General features: G+C 34.4%; 2 protein-coding genes and 2 non-coding genes across 5 annotated transcripts; 2 read left to right on the top strand and 2 right to left on the bottom strand.

Annotated features, from left to right (window-relative positions):
- Positions 1-1,946: 1,946 nt before the first annotated feature.
- On the top strand, positions 1,947-2,017 carry TRNAG-GCC (transfer RNA glycine (anticodon GCC)). The gene has a single exon. It is a non-coding gene; the product is annotated as a tRNA-Gly (tRNA).
- Positions 2,018-2,023: 6 nt separating this feature from the next.
- On the top strand, positions 2,024-2,113 carry LOC133668866 (small nucleolar RNA snoR114). The gene has a single exon (XR_009833820.1). It is a non-coding gene; the product is annotated as a small nucleolar RNA snoR114 (small nucleolar RNA).
- A 725-nt stretch (positions 2,114-2,838) lies between these two features.
- LOC133668590 (uncharacterized) lies at positions 2,839-9,337 on the bottom strand. Its single transcript, XM_062088539.1, has 9 exons — positions 8,563-9,337; positions 6,597-6,782; positions 6,363-6,455; positions 5,928-6,110; positions 5,682-5,784; positions 5,396-5,581; positions 3,939-4,831; positions 3,392-3,813; positions 2,839-3,259 (listed from the first exon to the last, which is right to left on the bottom strand). Exons 1-9 carry the CDS (start codon positions 8,860-8,862, stop codon positions 3,199-3,201), a joined length of 2,427 nt encoding a protein of 808 aa, XP_061944523.1. The 5' UTR covers positions 8,863-9,337; the 3' UTR covers positions 2,839-3,198.
- Positions 9,338-11,984: 2,647 nt separating this feature from the next.
- On the bottom strand, positions 11,985-15,918 carry LOC133668784 (UDP-xylose transporter 3). Of its 2 annotated transcripts, none has more exons than XM_062088787.1 (9): positions 15,669-15,918; positions 15,531-15,587; positions 15,177-15,339; positions 14,166-14,350; positions 13,599-13,666; positions 13,300-13,432; positions 12,922-13,083; positions 12,561-12,833; positions 11,985-12,459 (listed from the first exon to the last, which is right to left on the bottom strand). In XM_062088787.1, the coding sequence occupies exons 3-9, from the start codon at positions 15,295-15,297 to the stop codon at positions 12,340-12,342; spliced, it is 1,062 nt and encodes a 353-aa protein (XP_061944771.1). In that variant the 5' UTR covers positions 15,298-15,339; positions 15,531-15,587; positions 15,669-15,918; the 3' UTR covers positions 11,985-12,339. The 2 variants fall into 2 exon arrangements, with proteins under 2 accessions (XP_061944771.1, XP_061944772.1); XM_062088788.1 differs by having other exon boundaries at positions 15,540-15,587.
- Positions 15,919-27,052: the final 11,134 nt, after the last annotated feature.

Genomic DNA, 27,052 nt, shown 5'->3' with positions numbered 1-27,052 from the left:
AATAAAAAGAGCTTTTTATAATTGGATGGTTTAATTAATTAAATTGAATAAGGTTCAATTTGATTCAATGGCTTTTCAAGAGCGGAACGGAACATGTGGAATGGAACCGGAACGTTTCGGGCGGAATTTAGCTGAAAAATCCGGAACGGACCGAGATTTAAAATGAGATGAAATTTGTTCCGTTTTTTGAATTGATATGGAATGTTTCGGCCATTCCGGACGGAACGGAACGGAATTGACAACCTTGTGAAAGAGCATGAGCGAGCTGATGAAAAATATCGAAATGAGAGTTGCCATGCATCAAGTTAAATAGTCGAGTTGGAGAAGGGGGACTAGCATCATTTAGCTTAATGTCACACCAGCACAGTGCAAAGTGACACAGTGCTTACTGTAGTTAAAATGCACACTGGAAAAACAAAAAAATAACTCAGAGCTGATGCAGAGTATAGATCGATTAGTGCCACACTCAATAACAAGGCTGAAAAGAGCAGAAAGGAAGGTTTCACCTGCCTAAGAGGAGTGAGTGAGACGCGTCATTTGCATCGAAGAAAAGGAAAGAACCAAATTATATATACAAAAAAAAGAATAATTGGGACTTAATCCAACACATGATAAATAAAATGATAGCGAGGTAATTAAGAAAAATTAAACCTCAACAAACAATATGCTCTTACCGTTGGAAAAAAATGCTAGAAACCAGCCTAAAGAACAAAGATGCAAGAAGGTGATAAGGAGAGCCAAATAAGGGTAACGGGAGAAGGATATTATTGTTAGAAAATAATATAAATTATACCCTGTAATTTTACTTAACAGTTTAAGTTTTTAGATTTAGATGATTATTTGATATGATATTAGAATCTTGATGATCAAGCGATTACAAGTTCGAATCTTAGCATTCTTATTTATTTGATAAAAATCAATCATAAGGTAATTTGAGTCTGTAATTTTTGAGTCCAAATAAATTTTTATTTGAAAAAATATATTAAAAAAATAATAAAAATTACATCTTAAAATTTTATATAATAATTTAAATTTTTAAATTTAGATGATCGTTTGATAATTATAAAATCACAAGCAAAGACAGAGTGACAACAGATGTTGCAGTGATCTGCTGGGACACAATCTTTATATAGGCCTAGCTAATTAGCAATAGCCTATCTCATCGTGTTGTCCAATTTTATGAATACAATAAGTTTCTACAAGAAATGGTTTGGCGTGACAGCAATTTTTTATTATTATTATTTGAATTTAGCACCCGGCCCTCTAAAGATTCAGAGTAGCTCTTATAATTTATTTTTTTATTTATATTTGATTTTTATCATTTAAATTTTATATAATTTATTAAATTATAAATATTTTTTAATTTCACCTTTATTATTTTTTTAATAATTCAAGTCTGCTCCTCAATTTTTTTCCCATTTCTTTTTTAATTAATTATTTTTTGTTTTTATTTTTTATTATTCGATAATTGAGTTTTATGATTTTATCTAGTTTACTTTTGAACGTGGTTACACTAGTATCAAGACTGAGTTAAAGAATTTTCATCTTGATCCGAGTGGACTCGGATCGAGTTTTTTTAACTTTTTGTTAATTGTGTATTTTTTCATCCTACAATATTTTATTTTCTAGAGATTGAGCTTTATCTATATCCTTTTTATTTTGTTTAATATAGAGTTATCGTGTTTTCATAAAGAAAATTGTTTTTTTCTTAGTATTCTTTTTTAATGTAAAAAGTATATATTTAACCAGGCCGCGGCCAAGTATGGGCAACAAATCTGGTATAAAGCTAAGGGAGTGTATATTATGGTATTTCCAATGCAAAGACTAACAATCTAAGCAATAGTGCTGAATTTAATAATTGTAATTTCTAACAATCATTGATTCTAAATTCCTATGACAAATGTAATGTATTTAATTATGTTTATATTGGAGAAGAGAATCAACAAGCACCAGTGGTCTAGTGGTAGAATAGTACCCTGCCACGGTACAGACCCGGGTTCGATTCCCGGCTGGTGCAAATCCTGAGCTGTGATGACCTCTGTGCTCAACGTGATGATAGGGTCTATCACTACCGTCTGATCATCATCGGACGAAAGCGAGCGCATCTGAGCTCTTGATTTCTGAATTTTGTTCTATATTTCTGTTTTTTGGCAGAATAACATATCAACAACAAACATATATATTGGAGAATTTTATTTTTCAAACTATATTGTAAGGCTGAGTTAAATTATTTAATGATAGACATACCTTTTTAGTAATGATAATTACGAGTTGCAATAAAAAAATAGAAATTTTTTTTTTTAACCAAAACTATTTCAATTGATTATTGCATTAGATATCATTTTTTTTAATTTAATGTTGCGATTGGTTAACTTGAAGGAATAAAAATATGCTTGGTGAGAGAGACATCTCCATTGTCTTCGTTTTCTATCTCGAATCAGCAACCCCAACACTAATTATAGATGATTTCTGGCCTTCTTTTCTAAAAATGGTGGTGTTAGTATGATCCAAGTTCACCACTGAGAAAAAACAGAGAGAAATTATAAGAAGGGATTGTGTGGCGTGAAGAACAGGGAGATTCGTGACAAATTTCAGGGACAGCAAGTCCACACTTGGATTAGATGATGGATGAGAAGGTCATAATGACAAAGTTCTCAGGATTTTAACTCAACATTTTGGAAGATTTTCAGCACCCAGAGGATTTAACTCCACCAAAGCATAGAAAAAAAAAAAAAAAACTTCGATAATTCTGTGTCCTCCCCACTCCATGTTGTAGGGTATTTGGCACGGGGTATTCACAGGGCAAATTCAAAAGTTTCCTCTGTTGGAGACCAAAACTTGAATTCAAATATCCACTAGTCTTCACTGCAAAGCTGAAATTTATCATCAACAATCGATGTTCGGATGTTTCTATATTCACTGAAAAGATATCTACACAAACCTTTTCTGTTAGACTACCTTCAAATCCTACAAACATTTAAATGGAAACATAAGATCTAAGAAACAAACGCCGGTGTTACAGAGAGTCAGCGTAGAAAACCATCATGGCGGACAAAAATAGTCGTTTTCTACATTAGAATGACCTCAATCTCCAAACGGAAGTGAAGAAGAAAAGCAAAACATAAGTCTTCACCGAATCTTGGATAGTCATTAGAATCTATAGTCATTATCTTCAGTTAATCTACGCTTCAAAATCCTTCATTGAGTCAGAGGAGGAAAATGAACATTGTCTTTAAGATGATATTGCTGCAATAAAGCCCTAAAATCCAGATGATGAGGTATTAATAAAGTACCACCTTCTATAAAGAAAAAATATTAAAAACGAAAAACCCTTAAATTATCCTCTTTTATTGAAAATATAAATTTACAGATTCTAGGAAAGTCTATTTACCTTTCTTGCTCATTTTCTAAAATCTCGAGGTCCTTGGCTGTTGATGCGACAGGGCTTGTAGCTGAGGTCCCAGGGCATGACAGGACCACCAAATCTGACGTGGAAGGAGGCCCTTCAGGATGCTGAAGGCCCCGAGACTCACAATCAGTTCTCACAAATGCACGGGAGGAACCATTGGCATTGGAAGATCCCCATACAGAGGGGTAAGAATGGTGGGCCTCTAGTGGCACAGGCTTCCCATTACCAAGATGTGGGTATTCGGCCTCTGAAAGATCATGGCCATGTTCAGAGAGATTCTTCTCCTGCAAAGTTGTAGGCAAACCGTTTTCATGGGCATATTTGTGCAACTGACCATGATTTGCTTGTGGTTGAGTCCTCCCTCTTCCCAAGGACAGCCTATCCCCCCTACTTGAGTGATAACTCTGCGAAATCATAAGCAAGGAAAAACTATGAGACCTGGAATCTATAAAAAAAATAAAATGGATGTCATGCCAACAATCATCAAAAAGCATAAATGCCAGAGAGCATAATAGTCACTTGGAAATACCATGTTGGGAATGTATGTTCCTGTTCCTCGTCGTTTCTTCTTTTCTTCAGAATCAGTAGCAGCTCTAAATGGCCCCCCTGGGTTAACACAATAGAGTTGTGTTCCAAAAACATGGTTTGTGTTCATTTGAGAATGACCATTCTGCTTCAATTGTAGGGATTGCTGAACGGTTTCCCAACGATTCTTATTCTCTGACAGAGGCAACATGGAAGGACAGGGTGGTATAGGTGCAGATACAGCATACATATGGCAATACTGACTATATGCCAAACTTTGCAAGTGGCCATTGTGATCCCCTCTGAGTCCCAACAAGGATTTCAAAGGTTGGGAGTTTCCAGTAATGCCAACAAAGTCTTTTTCTACTCGAGTAGTTGATAGGTTCTCGGGGACATTATCAGCAGGATTTGGGGTTGTTGAAACAGATGGAGCTATTCCTTCATGCTTGGTACATGAACAGACTGAATTACTACTCTGAAAATGGTTCTGTTTTGGTTCTGGCCTAAAAATGCAGCTCATTTCATCATCAGCACTAAAATTTATAAGCATTTCTCTATTTCCTTCAGATAGCCCTGGGAAATGCAAACGGGGGGTATGATTAGATTTTTCAGAAAATAGTGTATCATTATCATAGCCACCATTCAATTTCAGATGTATGTCATCTTCAGAGCAAGTATCGGAATGTGATGACCATGATGCTGAGTTATCAGAACTTCTAGCACCAGATGCTAATTCAGAATTTCCCACTTCTGTCCAATAGTCGCTTCCATGCCTATCCAAAGTATTTGCGAAGAATATTTTGAGCTCATCAGCTATTCTCTCTTTGGGTAACAAAAGAATTTGGCCAAGCTTGCGAGCTCCATATTTGAAGGCACTCCTTATTCGAAAGAAATTACCTGCAAAAAAACCACGGTATAATCATTGGCATGGGATAACACAAACATTCTTAAGTGCCCATTTAGTTGGACTCAACATGCAAACAAACAGGCGCAAAACAAATTGTCATTTATTAAACTGCACAGAATCCCATTAAAAAAAAAGCAGAAGAATAATGTCATCTGCTACCCTTGTCCTTTAGCACAAGATAAACAGCTTAGATTTTATGGCACAATGCAGAACAAACCTTCCACCAAAGGTAAGCAAAACAAAAGAATCTAAGGTAGCTATGCAGCCATGGTAGTCATGGGGCAAAAGTGTAGAGGAGGTAGTGCTAACAATGGATTTGTCAGTGGTGCTAATTCCATTAATAATCTCGGGGCAAAAGCCATGATGGTCATGCTATGAGCAGTAGAAAAACAGAGTTTAACAATTAAAACTACTCAGTTTTGACGTCACTGAAAATTTGACAATTTCAATGTGATGAAAAAGAAAATCCATATCCAAGGTCAGGTACATCAGTCAATACAAATTCTTCTTCTTGTTGTGCCACAGTATTAAAAGAGAAAAAGAGAGCTTCAAACCTCTGTTGACGCTGCGCCCAAGGTTGTTATTCTCCTTCAAAGGATCAACTATATTAAGATGTTTTTGGGGAAAAGGCCGTGAATTCATCTCAGGCTTTCTTGATGGGACAGAGAACCTATCAGCACAATCTTTGAGAAATTCATCACTAAGCAACAATTCACCTTGCCCATTTTCAAGTGGCTCAGCTGCACAAAAAGAGACAAAGCATAAGACAAATATGAATCCATCAAACGATCTATAACATCAGAAACTGGTTTGTTAAAAAGAATGCAGCAAGTATCTCACCAACAATATTGGGAAGGGAAGATTTGCAAACTGGTCCGTTTAAACTAATACAATAATTCTCCCAGTCAAACTTGCTGAAGTAATCCAGAAATCTGTAGAGAACCTACAGAAAATGCATGCACATTCAATGGTTCATGAATGCATAGAGCGCTGCAATTTGCACACATGGAGATACTGCATGCACACTGCAATATTTCAATTGAAGAAGCACAAGCACAATCCACTGTTAATTCCTCTAAATCTTACCGCCAAAGGCCCATTTAAGGAACAGTGAAATAGATGGAAGATGTACAGAATCAGCGTTTCCAAAGCATACGTTGAAATCAAACCATGATGGGCACCAAGAATTCGACTCTCATAGTAGCACCAAGCCTTGATCAAAATAATGCTGCGTTTGAAGAGGTGATTTTTTCCAACAAGCCGATCAACCTGCATACAAGAGATATTAAAATGACAATCAAAACTTGACCAAAATCATATTCTACAGCACTTGTAAATTTTGATCCTAATTTTATCAGGGAGCTGGGTGCTACAACAGACCATGGCGCTAGAAGACATAAATTAATTTAAGAATCACCTTTCCTAAAATAAGTGCAAAAGACAAATTCATGGACTCGATGCTGCAACTATATTACAAATACATAAACTCATCCAGAAAGCCAATGAAGATAAGAATCATACCTCTTCAAGAAAGCATAGGGTGCAAAGTCCTCCTAATTGATTGAAGGAAATATCCACCACTGTATTCTGTACAATACATTTTATAAGCTTAACCTGCCAACAAATACCCAGAATCAACCAGAAGTGAAGGAACAAGGGAAGTGACTGGAACATTCATTCTGCAAAAGTACCAATTTCTCTACTTTAAACTAATTAGAACTGCAATAAAAGATAAGGCATCTGCATGAGAAGAACCTCGGCATCAATGCAATGGACATCCTTCACTTCAAATGTAGAATCCTCATTCAGCTCTTCTCTTCTTAGAACAACATGAATATCAGAGACCAAAGCTTCCTCAATGGCAGGACTGCTAATGGCAGTCAAGTCAATATCCCCATCAGGGAGATATGTCTTTAAAGGAACTGACCCATATGGGAACACCTGTAAGAAAGAATGACCAGAAAAGGGTACAAATTCCATTAGCATCCACATCATTGAAATTAACTGTAACTCCTATGTATTAAACACTAATTACAGAAAGTGATCACAATCAAGCAGATAGATACCAATCTTGACTTAATGGGTGATGCTTAAACTGAGAAAAGTTAAAAGTGTGATAATGTTTACACCAACAATTGAAATCCCAACTAAATCATTTCAATTTAAGCTTTAGGCATCAGCACCAGAACCAGAACTAGAACTTTCACAATCTCGTTACAACTACTGCAACATCAAGGCTTTTACCTCAGGACCTCCCTGCCACGTGCCTAAACACCTGTACTCATGTCAAACATGACAAACAACACACCAGTACAACTCCAGTTAACCTCACACAGAATGAAAATCTACTTCTGCAACCTAATCATGATGAGAAATTTACTCTGTAATGAACTCATACTCATTAACCTATTCTTGCATTACAATTCATGAATCACAATAACTGATCAACCACATAAACAAAACACATTGATTCCTACACTAAGAATTCTAATCATCATGATTAGAATTTTACTTTGAGTTGATTGGATTAAAATAAATTATCTTGTAAAGGCCTAAGGGTCCGTAACCATAAACCACCAAATCTTACTTCATACTTCCAATCACAAACATGCACAAACACCAGCTCTGTCTCCATCTCTCCACTACGAATGTTCATCAAATTATTAGAACACCGCATCACCAACAACTCCATCACTGACAGGAATATCCAAACACAAACACTTTTGATAGCATCACTATCCTACACTCGTTAAGAACCTGACTGCCACTACTATAACTCAATTTTCACATTCAAAGAGTAGTCATATCTTTTGCAGCTATTTCTGTGTTTTTTAGAGCTCATGATATTTCAGAAAGCAGTGCAGGCAATGGAATAGACAGATACCAATCTTAACTTATTGGGTGTGATTTATCTCAACAAAAAATTGTCGATGTAATAAATATTTCAATTGATCTTTCAAGTAATAAACCCTTCCAAATTCAGCTGCAGGAATCAAGATTAGAATCGAAACATTAAAGGTCACTTTACAACTACTAACTATCCAGTTTTCAACAGATCCGAGGATCACCCCACCACATCAATGAACACTCGCACTCATACCATACATTTCAGCTATTCAGCAGCAAAATCCAGTTAACTACACACAATAACATAAGTATACCTCTGCAATCCTAATCATCATGATTAGTATCTACCTCAGTCAATCAAATTGTCCACAACATTACTCCGCAAAGAGCTCATTCACGCAAACCACCTAATCTTCCTTTATACTGTAAAATCACTAATCATTAACGTAAAAAAAAAAAAAAACCTCTCACCCTAAACTCCATTTTCCAATCCTTGAAAGCATTATATCACCAAAAACCCCTTAACCAACTACAATTTCCAAACACAAAAACAGTTTATAACATCACCACTCCATACACTTCAACATCCCAAATTTTCACTATTGTAACTCAACTTTCACAATACAAACAAATTCACAAAATAACCCTATTCCTCCTAGCAATAATAATTTTTTTTTAAAAAAAGACAGGAACAAGACATATTAAATTAAGTTGAAATAACTACATTAACACCTATAATCACCAAAATAAACCACATTAACCCCAAAAAACAAATTTTAGCAAAAACCCACATCACAAAACCACTAAAAAACATCAAAAGAAAATTAACAAAAAGAGAAATTATGCAAGGGAAAGGGATTGTTTAAAATATAACCTCAAATCCAAGAGAGGATTTAATGAGTCTTTGAACATAACCAATAACTTGTTTCCTCTTGAAATTGGATTCTACAGTTGGGTGAATTCTATAAACAATCTCTCTCGTAAATTCCTCTGCTCTCTCCCAATTCTCTTCCACAATTGACCAAGGATCCGGATTCGAAGTAAAAGAAGGAGAAACCGGGTCTTGACCCGAACCCAGAAGACCATGGTGATGATCATGATCGTTTTGGTGATGATGGTGGTGGTGAAGATGGCCGTTTTCAGTCGGAAAGTCACAAACTTGAAGATCACCCATTATTTAAAACTGAAATTCTAACAAAACCCACAGATTTATTTCTTGAAAGAAGAGATTTTCTTCTTGCTTGACAGGATCATATCATTTGCTGCCGTTTTTTTCTTTTTCTTTCTTTTTTTCCTTCTACTATAGTAAGAGAGAGAAAAAAAGGTTTCTTTTTCGAGGATTGAAATTGAATTGTTATTACTATTATTATTTACACAGAAGATGAGGAAAGAACAATTTTAAGAACCCAGAAACCAAAAAAGAGAAAAAAAACAAAGGAAGAGAAAGGATTCTTTTCTTAATATCTTTGGGTTTTCTTTGGAATTTTATACGATGTTTGTGTGGGGTTTTGATTTATTGATTCACAGGTCGTTTGTTTGCATGTCAGTCTGATGAGATGCGACGGAAAGGAAGTGAAGAAAAAGTAAAGAAGGAGAATTATTATTATTATTATTATTATGATAAGAGTGATATACGGCCAGTTGAATCGATTTAGAACCGGGCTGATCTGGATTCTAGATCAGAAAGAAGAATTGATGTGGTGTGTCCTTATTAAAAATCCGATGAAAACTTATTTAGATCCGATTAATAACTTGCTGGCTGTTTTTTTTAAAAAAAATATTAAGTTAATTATTTTAATTTATTTAAATAATTAAGTTAATTCAAGTTAACTGTCTTGAGCATGAGTTAATTTTAATCTAGGTTTATCATATAACGGGTTTAATAATTATGAGATTATATAAGAATAAAGAAGGAGATACAAGAACTTGAAAGAGAAAGATTGGATTGTTTTGTTATGTTTCGTTTGCATTTACTCCAAGCAGTTTTTGTTTGTTCGTTTGTTGATTTTTTATATAAAAAATATTAATTTAAAATAGTTATTTTCAATGAAATAAAATATTTTATTTGGTTCTTTCCCTCAATTTATACCGTTAAAAAAACAAATAATAAAATTCAGATTCATATAATCTAAATTCCATAGTTTTATTTGGTTCTTTCCCTCAATTTTTATTTTTTATTTTATTTATGTTGGCCTTGATAAAATAAGACGTCGGTAACCGAAAGTTAATTTCTAGAATTGAAACTCATAATTAAATTAAAGTTTATATTATGGATAACCGAAAGAGGAAGTTCAATGTATTTAATGAAGGATTCCTAAATTGAAAAGACTTAATGAAATGCTACACAAAATCTCAATAATTACTATATATCTTAATTCTCGAATCCATTTTCATTATGTTAAATCTGATTTTCATCTTTATTATCTTTATTTGGATTTTATAAAATCACAATAATAATAAAATTACATTTTTCCCTATAAAAAAAAGAGCATATCCTCTTAATTAATCATATGGCCGTACACGGTAATTATAATATTTATTCATTGTATCTAAATCGACGAGCTTAATGTGTGATCATAACGTTAATTAATGACACTTTAATGAGCCATAAAATCACAGGATTAGCTTGGGCGTGGCATCTTGCATGCATGCAAGGTGTCATCTCTGTAGCCAGCCCCGACTGATGTTCTTAATTAGCGATTAGGCTTGCTCTCTCTTCCTTTTTTTTTAACAATAAGAACATTAATTAGAGCACTCTACTCTGTATCTAGCAATTTTATTTATTTATTTATTTAAAAAAACAGGAATTCAAATTAAAAAAAAAAAAAACTAAAAAGCAGGGGATCCAAAATAAGTCTGATGCCCATAGAATATTTGACACGGCAAATGGTTACTTGCACTCTTCATTAGGGATTGATAACCTTTTGGATATGGACATCACAAAAGTCAACTCCTTTGAATATCCAGACGACTTGACGCTCACAACTCTAATTCTGACATACAATCCAAAGAGATAATTAATTAATTACTCCATCAAATTATTATTGTCGACTGCCATATTTGAGGCCAAACCCTAAGTAACGTATCACAGTTTGTAATCTTCACCTTTGCCTGCCTAAACTTGCTGTCCATCCAAGAAAAACACGGTGGCTAGTTTTTTATATATATATAATTATAAATATTCAGATTAGTTTATATATTCTAACTCTGAAAGGTTTAATTTAACTAGTTAAACTCTAAATTTACTCTTTAAAAATCATCAGTTCAAGTTTTATAAATCTCAAAATCATTAAAAACTTACATAATTGTTAATTTCAGAACTCATGAAATTAATTAAAATATATATTAACTGATCTACACATTAATAAAAACAAAAAAAACAAAATAAAAATTAATGATTGTACCAATCCATGTTTATGTCTCTTCTGGGTCTCCTCTTGGCTATGTGGGAACATCTAGCAACTAGCATGCTCCTTTACCTAAAGTTGTACTTCTGCCTCTTAGCCATGAGGCTTCTTCTCGTCTCTTGACTTTCAATCATCTTATCAACCGTCAAGTGTTGATAGAAAAAGACTGTAGAGCATTTCAGCCTAACAATTCGCACCAGAAGAGCCTAAGCTACGATCTATAGATATTTAGGCAGGCAGTGGGCTCTGACCTACTGGCTTCTGGCCCCTTGGTGGAATTGGGTGCCTAGATATGGGACCTTTGACATTCAGCGACACTCAACAATACATCAAGTTGCAGACAGGTTTCTACATTCCAAGTATCCCCAGCAAAATGCCTGCCGCCAATTATAATGGAAAAGCCACTCCCTCGAATTGTTGATGACTTTTGCTTCTTTTCTTTCTTCCTCTGTTTTCCTTATCCCCTCTGTGACAATTAGGTTTTGGGGGTTTGTTGCGAGGTTTAATGAATCTAGACTCGTTTCAAGAGGTGCAATTACCGATTAATTCACATTCAGGCTGATAAAGTGTATCTTAGACCATGTCAAGGTTCTTATGATAATCAATGCCAAAGCTCTTAATTAATGTCGAATCAACATTTGAAGCCGTCAAAGAGAGCAACATTAGCCAAAAGAGCAAAAAGAAGTGTGATGAGCCTAGAAATATTAATGAAGCTGTCAAAAAGAGCAACATTTGCCAAGAAGTGTGATGAGCCATTCACCATGGCATGCATGCATTGACCATTCTTAGTTTCTTGCAACATTCCTTCGAAAATTGGGTTCAGAAGCAATTTATTGATCTCTAAGCATTAATGAAGGTAGAAAGTTTCAGAAGCACTAGAAGAGCTGACTTACTGGCAACTTAGAGGACAAGATATGTATTTGTTCTTCACCGATGAATAGGAATACAACCAGAGAACAAATAGTAAAAGTTTTGCAGCCTGCTGTAACAAAAGTAAACATTTAAGAAACCAAATCCTAGTATCATACCATTGCCCATGTGCGATTCATACAAAACTAAGCCAAAACTGCTATATTAATGACATGTTTGTTCAACTCTTTTATCTGAAATAATAGATGCAACGATCTCAGAATACCACAACTCCAGCTATGTGATACACCCTTGCCAGCAACATCTTCATTGCTGAGACAGTTTTGTTTCCAGATTTTGATCCAGAGTAAATGAATTTATAAAAATGAGAATGTTTATGCATCCAAGTCCTTGTTTGAGTTCCACAAGGGGACTACTTTTGGTACGCCACCATCAGCTAAGATCCCAGTTCCATTTTCTGCGCTGATTAAAGGATCAGTTTCACTTTCCTTGACCTAAAACCCATTCAAAATATGAGAGCATAAGATGTCTGAAAAAGCTTACAAGCACTAACTAACTTAGCACTCATAACATGAAAGAGAGGTAAGAGAATTACCTCAGGCAATTTTGCTGGTGCTTCATTTTGCTTCTGCTGATTCTCAAGAGTGCAACAGTAAGAATACAGTACCATTCCAACCACTGCAATGAGGATTCCCAAAATGTTGCGCCAGCTAAATGGATCACGAAGGAGAACATAGCCAAATGCCAAAACTAGGCATGTTTTCAGATGTCCTAGGACTTGATAGGTGACCGGAGATGTCTTTCCAATCACCAGAAAAGTACTGAAGTTCACAGAGACAGAGATCAGGCAGGATAGAACAATGAAGAACTGCAACCACATAATGCACAGAAAATGTCAGAAGCAAGAAAACAAAGAAAATGCCAGTAAAGAGGTTAAAGTATTCCTCAATTCTCACCAGCACTAGAGGGGTGTATTTGAAAGCAAGAACGTTTTTGTTAGTCAGAAGCCCATCCAGGAATGGGCCAACAATGAACAAGGTTAATGCCTGATAGGGGCAAGACTGGTACAGAAGTTGTGTTGAAGAGACTCTGAACTTCTTCTGGATGGTATTGGTCATCTGAAATGCACTGGTTAAGATTTTAACAAAACAACAAAAATAAAAAACAAAAGACACAGACTTCCCTAAGAATGAAGTGATGGTAGCCACACAGTACAGCGCTTATTATATATTTCCTTTGCTTTTGCTTACCATTGAAACGACTAAATAAGGTATCTTAAAGTAGAAGAAAAGAAATCAAATAGCAATTAGCAAAGGAACTTCAGCTAAGGATACAATCTGAGCAACACAGGTTGTAAGGACTGCAAGCAGAGACAAGATAGATCCCAGGACATTGAGCTGAAGATCAGTCACAGTTGCAATTCCAACACCCATAAGAAGAATGGTCAGTGAAAGCTGGATACTCCGACTGCAGTATCACAAGTACAGCAGGCAAGAGTAACCACATATACAACTTGAGCAAGTGCATCAAAAATTAAATTGTTGTCACATAACTTATGAAAACAACATTAGTTACATTAGTGGCAGGCCTAAAAATTTCTCAATAAACAATATACTCAATAATTCAGACTGACCTGAATTGCTTACGGAAGAAAAGCGTCTCCAAAAGAACAGTACATGGGATGATAGCCAATTTTGTCATCTAAAAAATGGGAAAAGAAAGTAAATAAATTTTCATAAGCTATTGCTCCAAAATGGTTTATAAGGGAAAAGAAAACCTAGCATCAAGGATTAAAGTGGACAGGACAATAGTTAACATATGACAGAAAAAAAGGTCAACCAAAGGACTTTCACTAAATATGATATTACTTGATGTCAACAAATCAAGATGCTGCAAAGGGAAACCCAACCTATCCACAGTCAATTCATACTTTACAAGGAAGAGTTTAATAAACAACAACCTGGTCTCATTTAAATCACAGGAAAGTATTAAGCACCTTTTGTTTTTACTGTTTACCACCCCCCTGAAACACAAAAGCACTTAAAATGACTTTCTAGTCTACTGCATCAAGATGCTACTGTCAAAGAATGATAGAGTATGTAAATCAAATTCCATGGCCACTGATCATACATAATAGCATACTGGTTGGGAAGAAAAATGCATACCAGATCATAAGTCTGGCACAGAGAAGACAGCATACCTGATAAAAACCAACTGAGTTGAAACCCAAGCTAAGATTCAAAAGTCCAATGGATATCCCATTTAGTATGCCAAATCCCATTACTGCTCTTGCATCAAAAGGCTTGTGTTCAAACAATTTCATCCATAATGCAATGTGAAGAGAACAAAACGTGACCAGAAGATGCCAGCTTGTCAATGTTGTGGCTGCATTTGCCAAAAAATAAGTTAGTTTACATGATGGCAAAAATTAGAAAAAATAAAATGCTGAGCAACAAAAATAGTGATGATAATTCAAATCAAGCACATCTAAAGAAAAATGACCGCATACAGAGTTTCCACCCATTTACTATCATCATCAAAAACTGCCAGTGATTATATGCCATATGCTTGCATCCGAGTATAAAGAAAGAAGCAAGGCAAGAATATATGAAATCATCATTTCATTGCATCATATTGCAGTTGGAACACATCAGATACTACAGTCAACAAATGAAATCCCACACTATAAAACATCAATTGATGATCAGTAACTAATAAGATTGACTTCTTATGCGCTATGTGTCCATGATCAATTGGTTGTAAAACCTTACAAAGATGCATTGGAAACAATACAACGTGACAAACCATAAACAGTTTTTTAAATTTACACTAAATGATGAAGACCATGCGGTCTTGAGCTTTTACTTACAAAAAACACCATTTTTATCCGTTCCATAATTTCTGAAAAATGAGCATATGGTCTCCTATTCCATTATTCATGACCTCACACAATTACCACCCATGCATAATCATAAAACTTGTCCTTATAAAATGAATTTTGGCATCTAATATAACCAGCAAACTCCCCATCCAACTATCCACAATCATGTTCTAAAAAAAGACACATTTATATTGAATAAATATTGAATACCGCAACATAAAAAGTGATTCAACAACGTAACAATCATAACTTCACAAAAATCAAATCTAATCTAAGCAAACAAAATACATTATGCTTAAAAGGAGAGGGTATGCAAATATAAACACTCACCAAAAGTGAAGCCAAGAGTGCTAATGAGAGCCTTATTGCAAATCACAATAGAAACCGACGAAACCACTGATAAACTCAAAGCCCCAACGGTCCCTAGCTGGAATTTCTGGCCCTCACTCATTTTCACTTCTATTCAAAATCACTCTATCTCCTTGATCCAGATCTATCAAAATCCCAAAACCTCAATACAATCAACACATTTGTGCATAAAAAAGAAAACCCATTTCAGATTTTACTTAAAAACCCCTTTCAGATTTTACACAACAAAGAAAACCCATTTCAGATTTTGCATAAAAAGAAAAACCCATGAAAGCAATACATTTGTAATTCAATACAGAAACAAAAACCCACTACCTGATTCACCTCATAATTTGATCCAAAATTTTCAAAATGCAATCAATGCAGCTGAGACTGTCAAGAATTAACAATGGATTAGAACAAAAACCACAGATCTGTTACTAAAATTAAAGATCAACTTAGAGAAATAGAAACCTTTGGCAATTCTTGATAACTGAAATCTATCTATAAAAGAATACTAAAAGGGGTTTTTTTGTTTTTGTTTTTGCCCCTTTTTTTCTTTGCAACTCTGTTTGCTTTGATTGAGAATGAGAGAAAGAGAGAGAGATTTATTTATATATAAATGGAAGGGAAATGGAAATGGAGAAAAGGGAGGAGTGCTGGCGTTGATGCTGTTGCTGTTGGTGATGGGAAGGAAGCTTTGACTCTCTTCCGTTTTTCGGGGATTAAATTGTAATTGTGTCCAAATTAGGGGACATCAAATTTATGGCTTTGTTTGGGTAGAAGGTTAGATGACATACATCTTCTTTTTAAGAGAGATTATTTTTTTTATTTAATTTTTACCTATAAAAATAATCAAATTAAAATTTTATAAAATATAAAAAATAAAATCAAAATCAAACAAAAATCAATTTCAACCGATTGATTTTGATTCGGTTCAATTATTTTATATTAAAAACTAAAACCTAATCGACTGATTTCAGTTTGGTTTGGTTTGGTTTCGGTTAGGTTTGATTATTTTATATTAAAAACTAAAAACTATATTATTTTTTGGGCTTTTTTTTGGGCTTTCTGATGGGATTGGTTTTGGTTCGGTTTTTCGGTTCAATTCAGTTTATTTTTAACTAAACCGGTTTGGTTTGGTTGAGATTTTTCTATTTCAGGCTTATGAAACCGAAACTGAACCGAACAGAATATTTAATCAGTTTTTTATGGTTTGATTTTTTTTATTTAATTGGTTTGTCGGTTTTTTTGCTCATCTCTAATTTGTTTATTTTTAGGTGGGATGGTAATAAATACCCATAGGTCTGGTTTTGTATTATTTATACCCAAACTTGAAACCAAAATAACTACCCGAATCCAACCCAAACATCTATGTGTTTTTTATATCCAAACCCGACCCAAACAGATGTGTATTTTTTATACCCGAACATGATAGGATTTCGAGTATCTATAACCCAAACTTGAAACCCGAGCCCAAATGCTATATTATTTACATTTAGTACATAATTAACTTGAGATATATGTAATTTTTTAAAATTTTAAAATTATTTATTTAATTACAGTTGATATTTGGGTTGATATATTCAAGTTAAATTGTCATCTTTATTATCAGTCCATTTTTATGTAATAATATTAAGTTTTATTTTATTTTATTGTGATTAAGTCTTACATACATTTATGATAATTAATTCAAACCTTGCATGTTCTTAAACTCGAACTGCTTCATCATGTTAATTTGGTGATTTAATTTAAAACTTGATTCAGTTTAAGTTTTAAATTAAATTAAATTAGAATAAAAATTTATTTTTATTTTTAAAAATAAATTATTAAAATAATATCGTTCTAAATTAATCCGTCTAACTTATAATTTGAAACTTAAATCAAGTCATGAGTTGACTCGAGTGGGATTTAATAAATAAGTTATTTATTGCTTTTCTATTGAAATAAACATGGTCTGAAAGTAAATTACAGAAACTGTTTGGGAACGCGGTGTGTAAACCGCGTTCCAAAAAAATTCATTTTTTTTTACCAAAATTTAATATGATTTATATGTTTTGGATGGTTTTGATGTGTTGATGTTAAAAATAATTTTTAAAAAATAAAAAAAAATCATTGACATGCATTTCAACACGAAAAGTTATTTGAAAAACAACTGTTACTACACTGTCAAACATACATTAGAAAGGAAAAATAAAAAAAAGTTGATGGGGTGTCACATTAACATATCAAACTCAATCAAGCGTGGAGATTGTTAGGTTAGACATCGGAAGCAATTATTTGGTCTCATGAGATTTTTTATATTTTTAACAGGAAATAAAATAAAACAACAGGCGAGTTACTGACAAATTGGACTGTCATTTGCAATTATATCATCACTACATTCCATAATAATACGATGTATAGTGGATTAGTGTTTTAATATTAAAATAATATATAAATATAATAAAAACATGTCTTTTGATATGGTTTTGGAATAAATTCTCTTTATTTTTTTTTTAAATGTTTTTTTTATCCTACTATCTCTGTGTTTTTTAGCCCTGAAATAAGAATAATGAGATGATTTGTTAGTTGGCATGTCAAGTAATTAGATCATAAAGAATTCTCTATTTAAAAATTGCCACACCTTCTCCACAACCAATATACATATCAAAATGTGACATCATGAACCATCTAGGTGGTGACCCAATAATAAAAGCTTGGGATCAAGAAGTTTTTTTTCTTTGTGGTCTCAGGTTCGAGCCCTGTGGTTGCTCATATGATAACTACTGGAGGCTTACATGGTCGTTAACTTCAGGACCGGTGGGATTAGTCGAGGTGCGCGCAAACTAACCCGGACACCCACGTTAAATAAAAAAAAAAATTGTGACGCCATGTTGTGGTCATCTCCCATGAGAAGACCTAGCTAGGTGATTTCTCTAATAGCCAAATGGGGTGTTTTTCAAGAGCTCGCAACAATTCAACTTGCACGCATCTTGGTCCTTCAAGTCATGGAAATGCTCTTTTCTAGTGAAAATTTCAGTCAATTCCACAATATAAAATAGGTATAGTTTGTTAGGTTAATCAATGAAGAAGCTTGGAAGGACGATGAAGGTGCTTGTGTCATGGGCTTCCAGAAACAAGAGCAGGCTTCAGATATTATATAGTTGTGAAAATTAATTTAATGGTAGGATTACAATGCCTAATTATTAAAAATAAAAGAATAATTAATTCTGACTCTCTCAAGGTTTGAGCAATGCATTTCATTATCTGATCAAAAGACTCCCATCGATCTCCCCATCTCCCCATCCCCATAAAAAAAAAAAAAATAGAACTCTTGCAATAGGTGGAAAATATAATTTCAAACCTTGATAACATTTTAACATGGAAGCTGGATGAATACTCACTTTGCATTTTTCATTGTTATCAATTGTGGGTTAGCAAGTACCGAAGTCCTCCTATCCCGATTACAGGCTTATCGTGACAAGAGATCCAGTTAGCCTACTTATTCCTTCGGCTCTCTCAATTAATTATCTTTGGGATAATGTACTTGAAAATTCGAGTGATTTAGTAACAAAGTTTATATATTGGATAATTAATTAATTACTTAATTTTAACAATTTAATTCATTCTTTTTAACTAATCAATAACTTATGCGGGAAGCCAAAGTTGTTGATAGGTGAGAAATCAAGATGACTAGTAATTAGTATCTGGTAAACCAAGATGACTGATAACAGATATCTAGTACTTAATAAGTCAGACATGACTGGTAGTAGATAGTTGATACTTGTACAAGGTTTTTCTATGGTGGATAGATGATTCTCAGATGTTTAAATAAATATCTTTATTGAAAGAGAATGAAATGATATTTATAGAGAATGGAGAATAAAGAATGAAGAGTGAATTTAGAGCTTGAAGGTATCTTTGTAAATACAGTGTAATGATATTTCAGAGAAACTCTGAAAAATATGTATGCATTAGAGAAATAAAAAATTATGAATTTAGAATTTAAAGGATTCATGGGGTATTTATAACCCATAAATTTTATTATTTTGTGGATAAGAAAAGCTGAAAAGTCATTTCACCCCTATAAATTAACATGATATTTTGAGTTATGTTTTATTCAATGTAATATGTATTGGATTAATATAAAATACACAAAAAAATCCTAAAAAATTTCTTAAAAAAGTACTAGGCTCAGATGAGTTGTCTAAACATGCTAGAAGTAAAAAATAAACCCAAACATTACTTGAGCCTATTGATCCAGAGCCTAATATGTATTGAATCATTAGGCTCGAGTGTGTACCCGAGCCCTGAGAGGTGCTGGGCAACATGTCCAACAAGGCACTAAGTGTGATAGCATGCCTAACAAGGCTAAGAGCGTGCCAAACATAGACTCAGGTAGCAACCTGGGCTCATATTTTTATGGGGGAGTATTTTTTTTTTTTGGATATATAAGAATTTTTTTTTTGTCCCATTAAATTTAGATTCATCACTTTGCTTATTGCAGGGGTTGATTTTTGAAATCCTGGGTCAAAACTTGCCATGATGAGTGGCTGCTCTCACTTTTGATTAATGTTCATGACTAACCCGTGTGAGCTTTTATTTTTTTACTTATTCGATTAGATTTTGCCAGATGCAAAATTGCAACGACTTCGCTGGGATATGATTTAGAGAAACTACGACTTCGCTGCATGCTCTAGGACAAACACGTATCCCTCCCCTGTTGCTCTCTCAGGCTTTAACGGTTTGTTTTTTAGTTTGAAATTGTATTTAAGTGTCTTTGAATTGAAAAATATCAATTTGATATTTTGTTTTTAGTATATTTTTAAGGTTTTAATATGTTGATGTAAGAGAATTTATTTTAATATATTTTTTTAAAAAATCATTTTTAAAAAGCATTATGTACTTCAATACCAACACAATTATTACATGGTTCAACCCGTTTTTTAAAATACTTTTCGTTTGAATTAATTTTTTTAGATGCTTTTTGATAATTTTAATATGTTTGTCGCACCCGATATCGTGGCGGCCTTAAAATTTTAATACAAGGAAAGAACAGATTTCTGGTATCTTGTTCTTTTAGGAAAAATATCTTGTTTAAGGAGTCGCCACCTAGTATTATGGTCACTAGGAACCCTAATTGATCAACATAGATTCTATGGTACGGGACTGGTTACGTAAAAAGGAAGATATTATCATCCTTTAAATGTTTTACCTGAGACAGACTGCATTGCTGGTTTTGTCTTAAATTGCTAAATGTTTATTAATTTATGCTATGATGATTTGCTTATAATATTACTGACTCTGGCGTCAATGAATATTCGACTACGGATACTTCCAACTCTAGAATTGGTAAGTATTACATAACTCAAAACAAAAATGAATGGTGTTGCTGATTCTAATTCTTTAAATAAACCAATAAAAATAAATTTAAATATATGCATGTATGTATATTTTTTATTTTTTTATTTAATTTTTTTGAAGTTGGGCCCAGTTTAGTCTACATGGGCTAGGCTGGACCCAGCCAGCCCAGTCTCAAAACTTAAAAAAGGTCGGGTCACTAGTGACCCGGCTGGCCAATGCTGCATGCATGCGTGAGTCTACAATAATAGGGTAATTAATTTAACAAAACAGGGAAAGCTGAAGAACTTACCTGTCGAGGCTGAGGGAGACGATGCTTACGATTGGCGATTCAGCTTACTGTTCACGGCGGAGAAGAAACTTCTCACGACTGAGGAGCCGGTGGATGCTGGCCTCAAGAGCACGATGGGGGAAAGAGGGTTACTTGTTGGCCGGACACTCTCCCCTGTTTCTTCTTATCTTCACTGGTTCTCCTCGCCTGTTTTCTTAATCCCCTATGTTTGTTCTGGTTTTCTCCTTCGTGTCCCTCCTGTTTTTCGTTTTCGTTTGTTTGTGTCTGTTTGCCCTCTATCTTCCCCTTGTGGCTGAGATGAGACAGCTGCTTCAATGGTGGACTGCTAGATGTTCACCATATGGAAGAGCTGTTGGGGCTGGTGCAGCTGTGGGGTGAAGGCGAAGACGATGTCGATGGTGACGGAGGCTTGCCCGACTGCTGCTGCTTCCCCTCTATTTCTGTTTTTCTGTGTCTTCCCTGGTCTTCCTTTCCTAAGCTGTTTCTTGTGCTATTATTGGAAGACGAAGACGCAGACGAAGACGATGGTCGATGGTGCTGGAGGTCTGAACAGAGGAGATAGGGGTTCTTCTCCTGTGTTTGTTTTTTTTTTTTCCCTGTCTGTCCTCCTTCTCTTTTTCCCTCTTCGTCTCTGTCCCCTCGGTTCCCCCTGTTAAATGCCTCCACGCTGAAACATTAACATTGTCTTTAACTGTCGAAACGGAAGCTGAAATGGGCAGTGAACAATTTGTCTAAGAAACGGCTCCGTTTTCAATTCAATTTGCTATTTTTGATGTGGTCCTTGAAGTTTTGAACTTTTTGTAAGCAAACCCCTAGGTAAAATTTAATTGGACCCCTGCATTTCAGCTCCTTTTATGAAACAGTCCTTGGTTTCAGAATGTATCAATTCAGCCCTTAATTGACTCTTCAAACTTTGGCATTTCTTTAATTAAGTCCTTGATTTCATTAATTAAATCAATTTTAAGTCCAATTAGGTCTCAAAATTTGTCAATTCTTCAATTAAGCTCTTGATTTGATTAACTAAACTAGTCAAAAGTTTAATTAAACCTTTAAACTTCCAATCACGTTGCCCTTAACCCAAATTTTAATTCATTCTTCATTTATTTCATTTTTACTTGTTTTTCATCATTATTTTTTTATTTTTTTATTTTTTAGTAAATAAAATAATAATAATAATAAAAGGGTAAAAAATTGGGTTATGACAATATTGATATTAAAAATAAAAAAAATTTAATTTTTTTTGATATATTTTTAATTGAAAAATACTTTTACAAAATGCCCAGACCAAGATTTTAGATCGTCGAATCATAGTTCAATTCATTAATTTAATAGGTCATATATATAATAAAAAAATTATTAAAAATTAAAAATAATTTTTAAAAATATTATTTTGATGTATTTTTAATTGAAAAACACTCTTGATACATTCTAATTCAAAAATACTTTTACAAAATATCTAGACTTTTTAGTGTTTTTTTCCTTTCTAATTACATACTTGTAAAACTCTATCAAGATCTTGGATTGTCGAATCATAATTCAATTCATTGATTTAGTAGGTGAATTATATATATATATATAATAAAAGTACGTTACGACTTGAATCCTATTCTAAGCAATTTATTTTTTATTTTCGTTTTCTTTTTATGTAAAAATTAATCTTAATTTTGTTATATTTTACCAAAAAATTATCTTAACTTAAAAATTTAAATAATTAAAAAAAAACTCTTATTATCCTTTAACAAATTTTAATTAAACTAGACCAGGTTTGATTTGATAATAAAGCTAATTTGATTTGAATGGAGAAGACAATGTCTTGATCCATCAATACGAGTTATTTTCGAGTGGAAAATGAATATAAATATTTCAATTTGAGAAAAAAATTTATTAGAAAATTCAGTACTTTTTGGCAATGTAAAACTGTATTTATGTAGCAATTAAGACTACAACGGAAAGTGTAAATTACTCTTGAATGAGATAAATATATATATGTGAAAGGCCAGCCAAGCGGGTGCATATTTAATCTAGCTACCTCAGCTGTACTTTCGTCACTTCTCTTCCAAACCTTCACCAAAAGCCCCCCTTTGCCTCTCAGTATGTATAATAAGAAGCACTTAAATGCCCACTAATTAACCAAGCTTAAATATTATAGTGGCAGATGCATTAGTTAATGGCAGAAAGATTATCCTAGAACATATCCTAACTTTAATTGAAATAAAATGAAAAACAGAAGGAAAATTGTAAAGTCTGTGAGCAAGATTTACCTCCTAAATGCTACAGGAACAATTCCAGCACGGTATTGAGCAATTTGCAAGAAAGCAGGCACAGCCATATCAAAGTGTTGGAGAGGAGGATTGCACCATCCACCATTGTTGTTAGGCAAAGCAGGGTTAGGAGGGCAACAATTTGTAGCAGGGAGACACCATTAATCGATCGAACGAATTAATTAAGCTCCTTGATGGCATCTGAATATGGCATATCAACTTGGAGTCTTGAAACAAACTGTACTAAATACAGTTGGAAGTGGTGATTGGTCAAGTGATGCATATATGTTAGTTGGAATTTATGAACTCTCTTATATGATGCTAGAGGCAACAAATTAAAATCCCATTTGAAAAAAAAGAGAGAAGATGCATGTGTTAGATTTTGGGTTTGATTTATTTGATAGTTAGACTGCTTAATACAAGCTTAATATATATAGGAATGCACAACAAAAACAATATTCAATAGTCTTTTTTTTATTTAATAATCATCAAACGTATATTGAAAATATTATAAAGCTAATAGCTAAGGCAATAAATAAGAATAAGATCAAATAAGAGAGAAAAAAATCAGAACATACAGAAAAAAGGAAAAAAAAGAAGCAATATTCAATAGTGATTCTATTTGATATGAATTAATTGCTTAATTAAAATATTTTTTTCTAAACATCTCTCTTTCACCCTTTTGGTCCTGGCTAGACAAACAGAATGACCCTCTGCTTCCTCAGCCACCATTGTTCCTTAGCCTCTATTCAATATCCTTGTTAAGACTGTGAGATCAAATGACACAATGTTTATTGACAAGTGCTCAATCATGTGCCCTCACAAAGTTTTTGCCCATAAATGTATTGAAATCATGGATTTTCCACTGATATGTACATTGTTTTCAAGAACAATGTACATTATACACCCACAGCTTATGTAGGAAGAAATGATACAAGAAAAACAAGCAAAAATGACGCGAACAGCAATCTTCCCCCTCCATTTTTTAACTTATCACAGCTTCTCTGTAGCTACCAATCTCATGGACTAGACCTTCATGATCTAGTTGTCCTCTCAACAAGTCACTCAATTGGACTTGCTCGGTGTGTCACTTTCTGCTATCGAATTTACAACTAAACTGATATAGACCCCAATTTTGCTACCTCCTTGAACTCATGTTGCCCACGAAGTGGAGGAGACGGTGTTAGGAAACCATTTGATTCAACTACAACAAGTTTCGATACGAAATATTTTGTGGATTTGGTGAATAAAATGGGAAATATGATGTCTCTCATTGGCAATGGAGAGATCAGAATGAATTGCAGAGTGGTGAATCCTTCTTAAAATTTATACGCATTTGTTTTTGGGAACAGGTAATGGAAAATGTTCACTTCTATATGCTTTCTGTATTGAATTAATCTTTTGTTTATGCTTGTTTATGAAAAATAGATATATGTTTTTGGGAACAAAGTAATCCCATTGGCATGAAATGGCAAGTGTAACATTGTTATTTGGTAAACAAGAAAATAAAGAAAAAAATTATTATCATCATGTATAACAAAGCACATGATCAAGATGGGAAATATGAAGCCACTTACTGGAACTGATGGGGAGATCATAATGAATTGTAGAAAGGACTATGGGTTTTAATCTTGCTCTTTCTACATTCAAAACCGAGACTAGGAGCAAAGTTCTGTCAAATTTGAAAATATAGCATGATCATTTCTTAATTAATTGTTGTTTCACTTGTTGTGCATACTGGACCGAAAGCAAACACAAATAAAACACAAAACAAGCAGATTTACGTGGTTCCTCAAAACCGGGTACGTCCACGGAGGCAGCAGATTGTATATTAATGGAGGAATGATACAAACACTCAACTCAACCCAATACAACCCACAAAAAACCAGTGTTTCACTCTTACACTCTTCTCTCTCAAATCTTCACTTGCACTCACTCTCCCAGTTGCACTCACTACACTTCTATGCACACTTCTTTCACACACACTGCACTCTTCCTCTCTCGTTCTTGTCTTCAGTCTTGAATCAGTTTACATGAGAAATGGAAGCATAAATATAGTGGTTGTAAAGGAGAGGGTGGTTGATGGTGGAGAGGGTAGTTGAAGGTGGTTGAGAAAAATGTTGACAATTGCAAATGTTGACAATTTGCTACAAATCTCCACCTTGGCAAGATTTTTCCATGCAATCCTCGTGATCAATCAATGCTGCCTCTAACGCGCCATATGGCGCTGCACCCTGAAGGTGCTCAACACCGAGAGATGTTGACCAAGTCCAAACAATGTTGGAACTTGATCCCTAAGACACATTTTGTGAGCATGTCAGCTGGATTATCTGCGGTACCAATTTTCTGTAGCAGAATATCCCCTTCATCCACAATTTCTCGAACAAAATGAAATCGAACATCGATGTGCTTGGTGCGGGAATGATGACCCTGATTCTTTGCAAGACAAATAGCACTTTGACTATCACAATGGACATCCATGTGCTCTTGAACAATTCCCAAATCTTCAATCAACCCATGTAACCAAATAGCTTCCTTGAAAGCTTCCGTTACTGCCATGTACTCTGCCTCAGTTGTTGACAAAGCTACTGTTGATTGTAACGTTGACCTCCAACTTACAGGCCCTTTAGCAAGTGTAAACACATAGCCTGTTGTGGAACGGCGCTTGTCTAAGTCACCAGCATAGTCCGAATCCACATAACCAACTAAATTTTGTCCGAGTCTATCATCCCTCTCAAACTTCAAACCAATATCAGTTGTGCCATGAATGTACCGTAGAATCCACTTAACTGCTTGCCAGTGACCCTTTCCCGGATCATGCATATATCTGCTCACCATACTGACAGCATGTGAAATATCTGGTCTCGTACAAACCATTGCATACATTAATGCACCGACTGCATTTGCATACGGAATTTGAGCCATATGTTTGCGCTCTTCCTCTGTGCGTGGAGACATTGAAGCACTTAGCTTAAAATGAGGAGCTAAAGGTGTGCTTACAGGCTTGGTCTTACCATCTACCCCAAATCTCTGTAGAATTTTCTTCAAGTATTGGGTCTGTGTCAAACTGACTGTGCCTTTTCTTCTGTCTCTTTGAATCTCCATGCCAAGAATCTTTTTAGCTTCTCCAAGGTCCTTCATTTCAAACTCAGTTCTCAATTGAGCTTTCAGTCTATCAATCTCCACCTTGCTCTTCGATGCGATCAACATATCATCCACATATAAGAGCAAATAGATGAAAGAACCATCAAGAAGTTTGCGAAAATATACACAGTGATCAAACTGACTCCGTGTGTATCCATGCTCTGCCATGAACTTATCAAATCGCTTATACCACTGGCGAGGAGATTGTTTCAATCCATACAATGACTTCTTCAGTTTACAAGCCCAATTCTCTTTCCTAGTGACTTTGAAACCATCTGGCTGAGACATGTAAATTTCCTCTTCCAAATCTCCATGTAGGAAGGCAGTTTTCACATCAAGTTGGGCTAACTCCAAATCAAACTGTGCAACCAAGGCTAACAGAATACGAATTGATGAATGCTTAACAACTGGAGAGAATACCTCATTATAATCTATCCCCTCCTTCTGAGCATAGCCTTTTGCTACCAATCTTGCTTTGAATCGGATGTTGTCTTTTCTAGGATTACCTTCCTTCTTGGCATATACCCACTTGCAACCAATTGTCTTCTTTCCTTTAGGGAGTTGTACCAAATCCCAAGTCTGATTCTTGTGGAGAGATTTCATCTCTTCATCCATTGCCTTTTTCCATTTTGCACTTTCTACACTCTGTACTGCTTCTTTGTAGGTGTAGGGGATTCCATCATCAATCACCGGAAGTGCATAAGCCACCATGTTACAATACCGAGCAGGTTTCTTAATAACTCTTTTCGGTTTACTCGTTGTAATGGATTCTTGTTGTGTGGTTGCTGGAGTTGTTGCATCTTTTTCATCTGAACTTT

Source organism: Populus nigra, chromosome 11 (assembly GCF_951802175.1).
Source record: "Populus nigra chromosome 11, ddPopNigr1.1, whole genome shotgun sequence".
NCBI lineage: Eukaryota > Viridiplantae > Streptophyta > Magnoliopsida > Malpighiales > Salicaceae > Populus > Populus nigra.
The sequence above is the reverse complement of the archived record's forward strand: the minus strand, read 5'-3'. Positions and strand labels throughout refer to the sequence as shown.

Coding starts and splice junctions, on each gene's coding strand:
- LOC133668590 (XM_062088539.1), bottom strand. CDS start 8,862: ATGGGTGATCTTCAAGTTTGTGACTTTCCGACTGAAAACGGCCATCTT. Junction 6,111..6,362: donor CCCTATGCTTTCTTGAAGAG/GTATGATTCTTA, acceptor TCTTGTATGCAG/GTTGATCGGCTTGTTGGAAA. Junction 3,814..3,938: donor GAACATACATTCCCAACATG/GTATTTCCAAGT, acceptor ATGATTTCGCAG/AGTTATCACTCAAGTAGGGG.
- LOC133668784 (XM_062088787.1), bottom strand. CDS start 15,297: ATGAGTGAGGGCCAGAAATTCCAGCTAGGGACCGTTGGGGCTTTGAGT. Junction 13,667..14,165: donor ACTCAGTTGGTTTTTATCAG/GTATGCTGTCTT, acceptor CCCATTTTTTAG/ATGACAAAATTGGCTATCAT. Junction 13,084..13,299: donor CAACCTGTGTTGCTCAGATT/GTATCCTTAGCT, acceptor AGTGCATTTCAG/ATGACCAATACCATCCAGAA.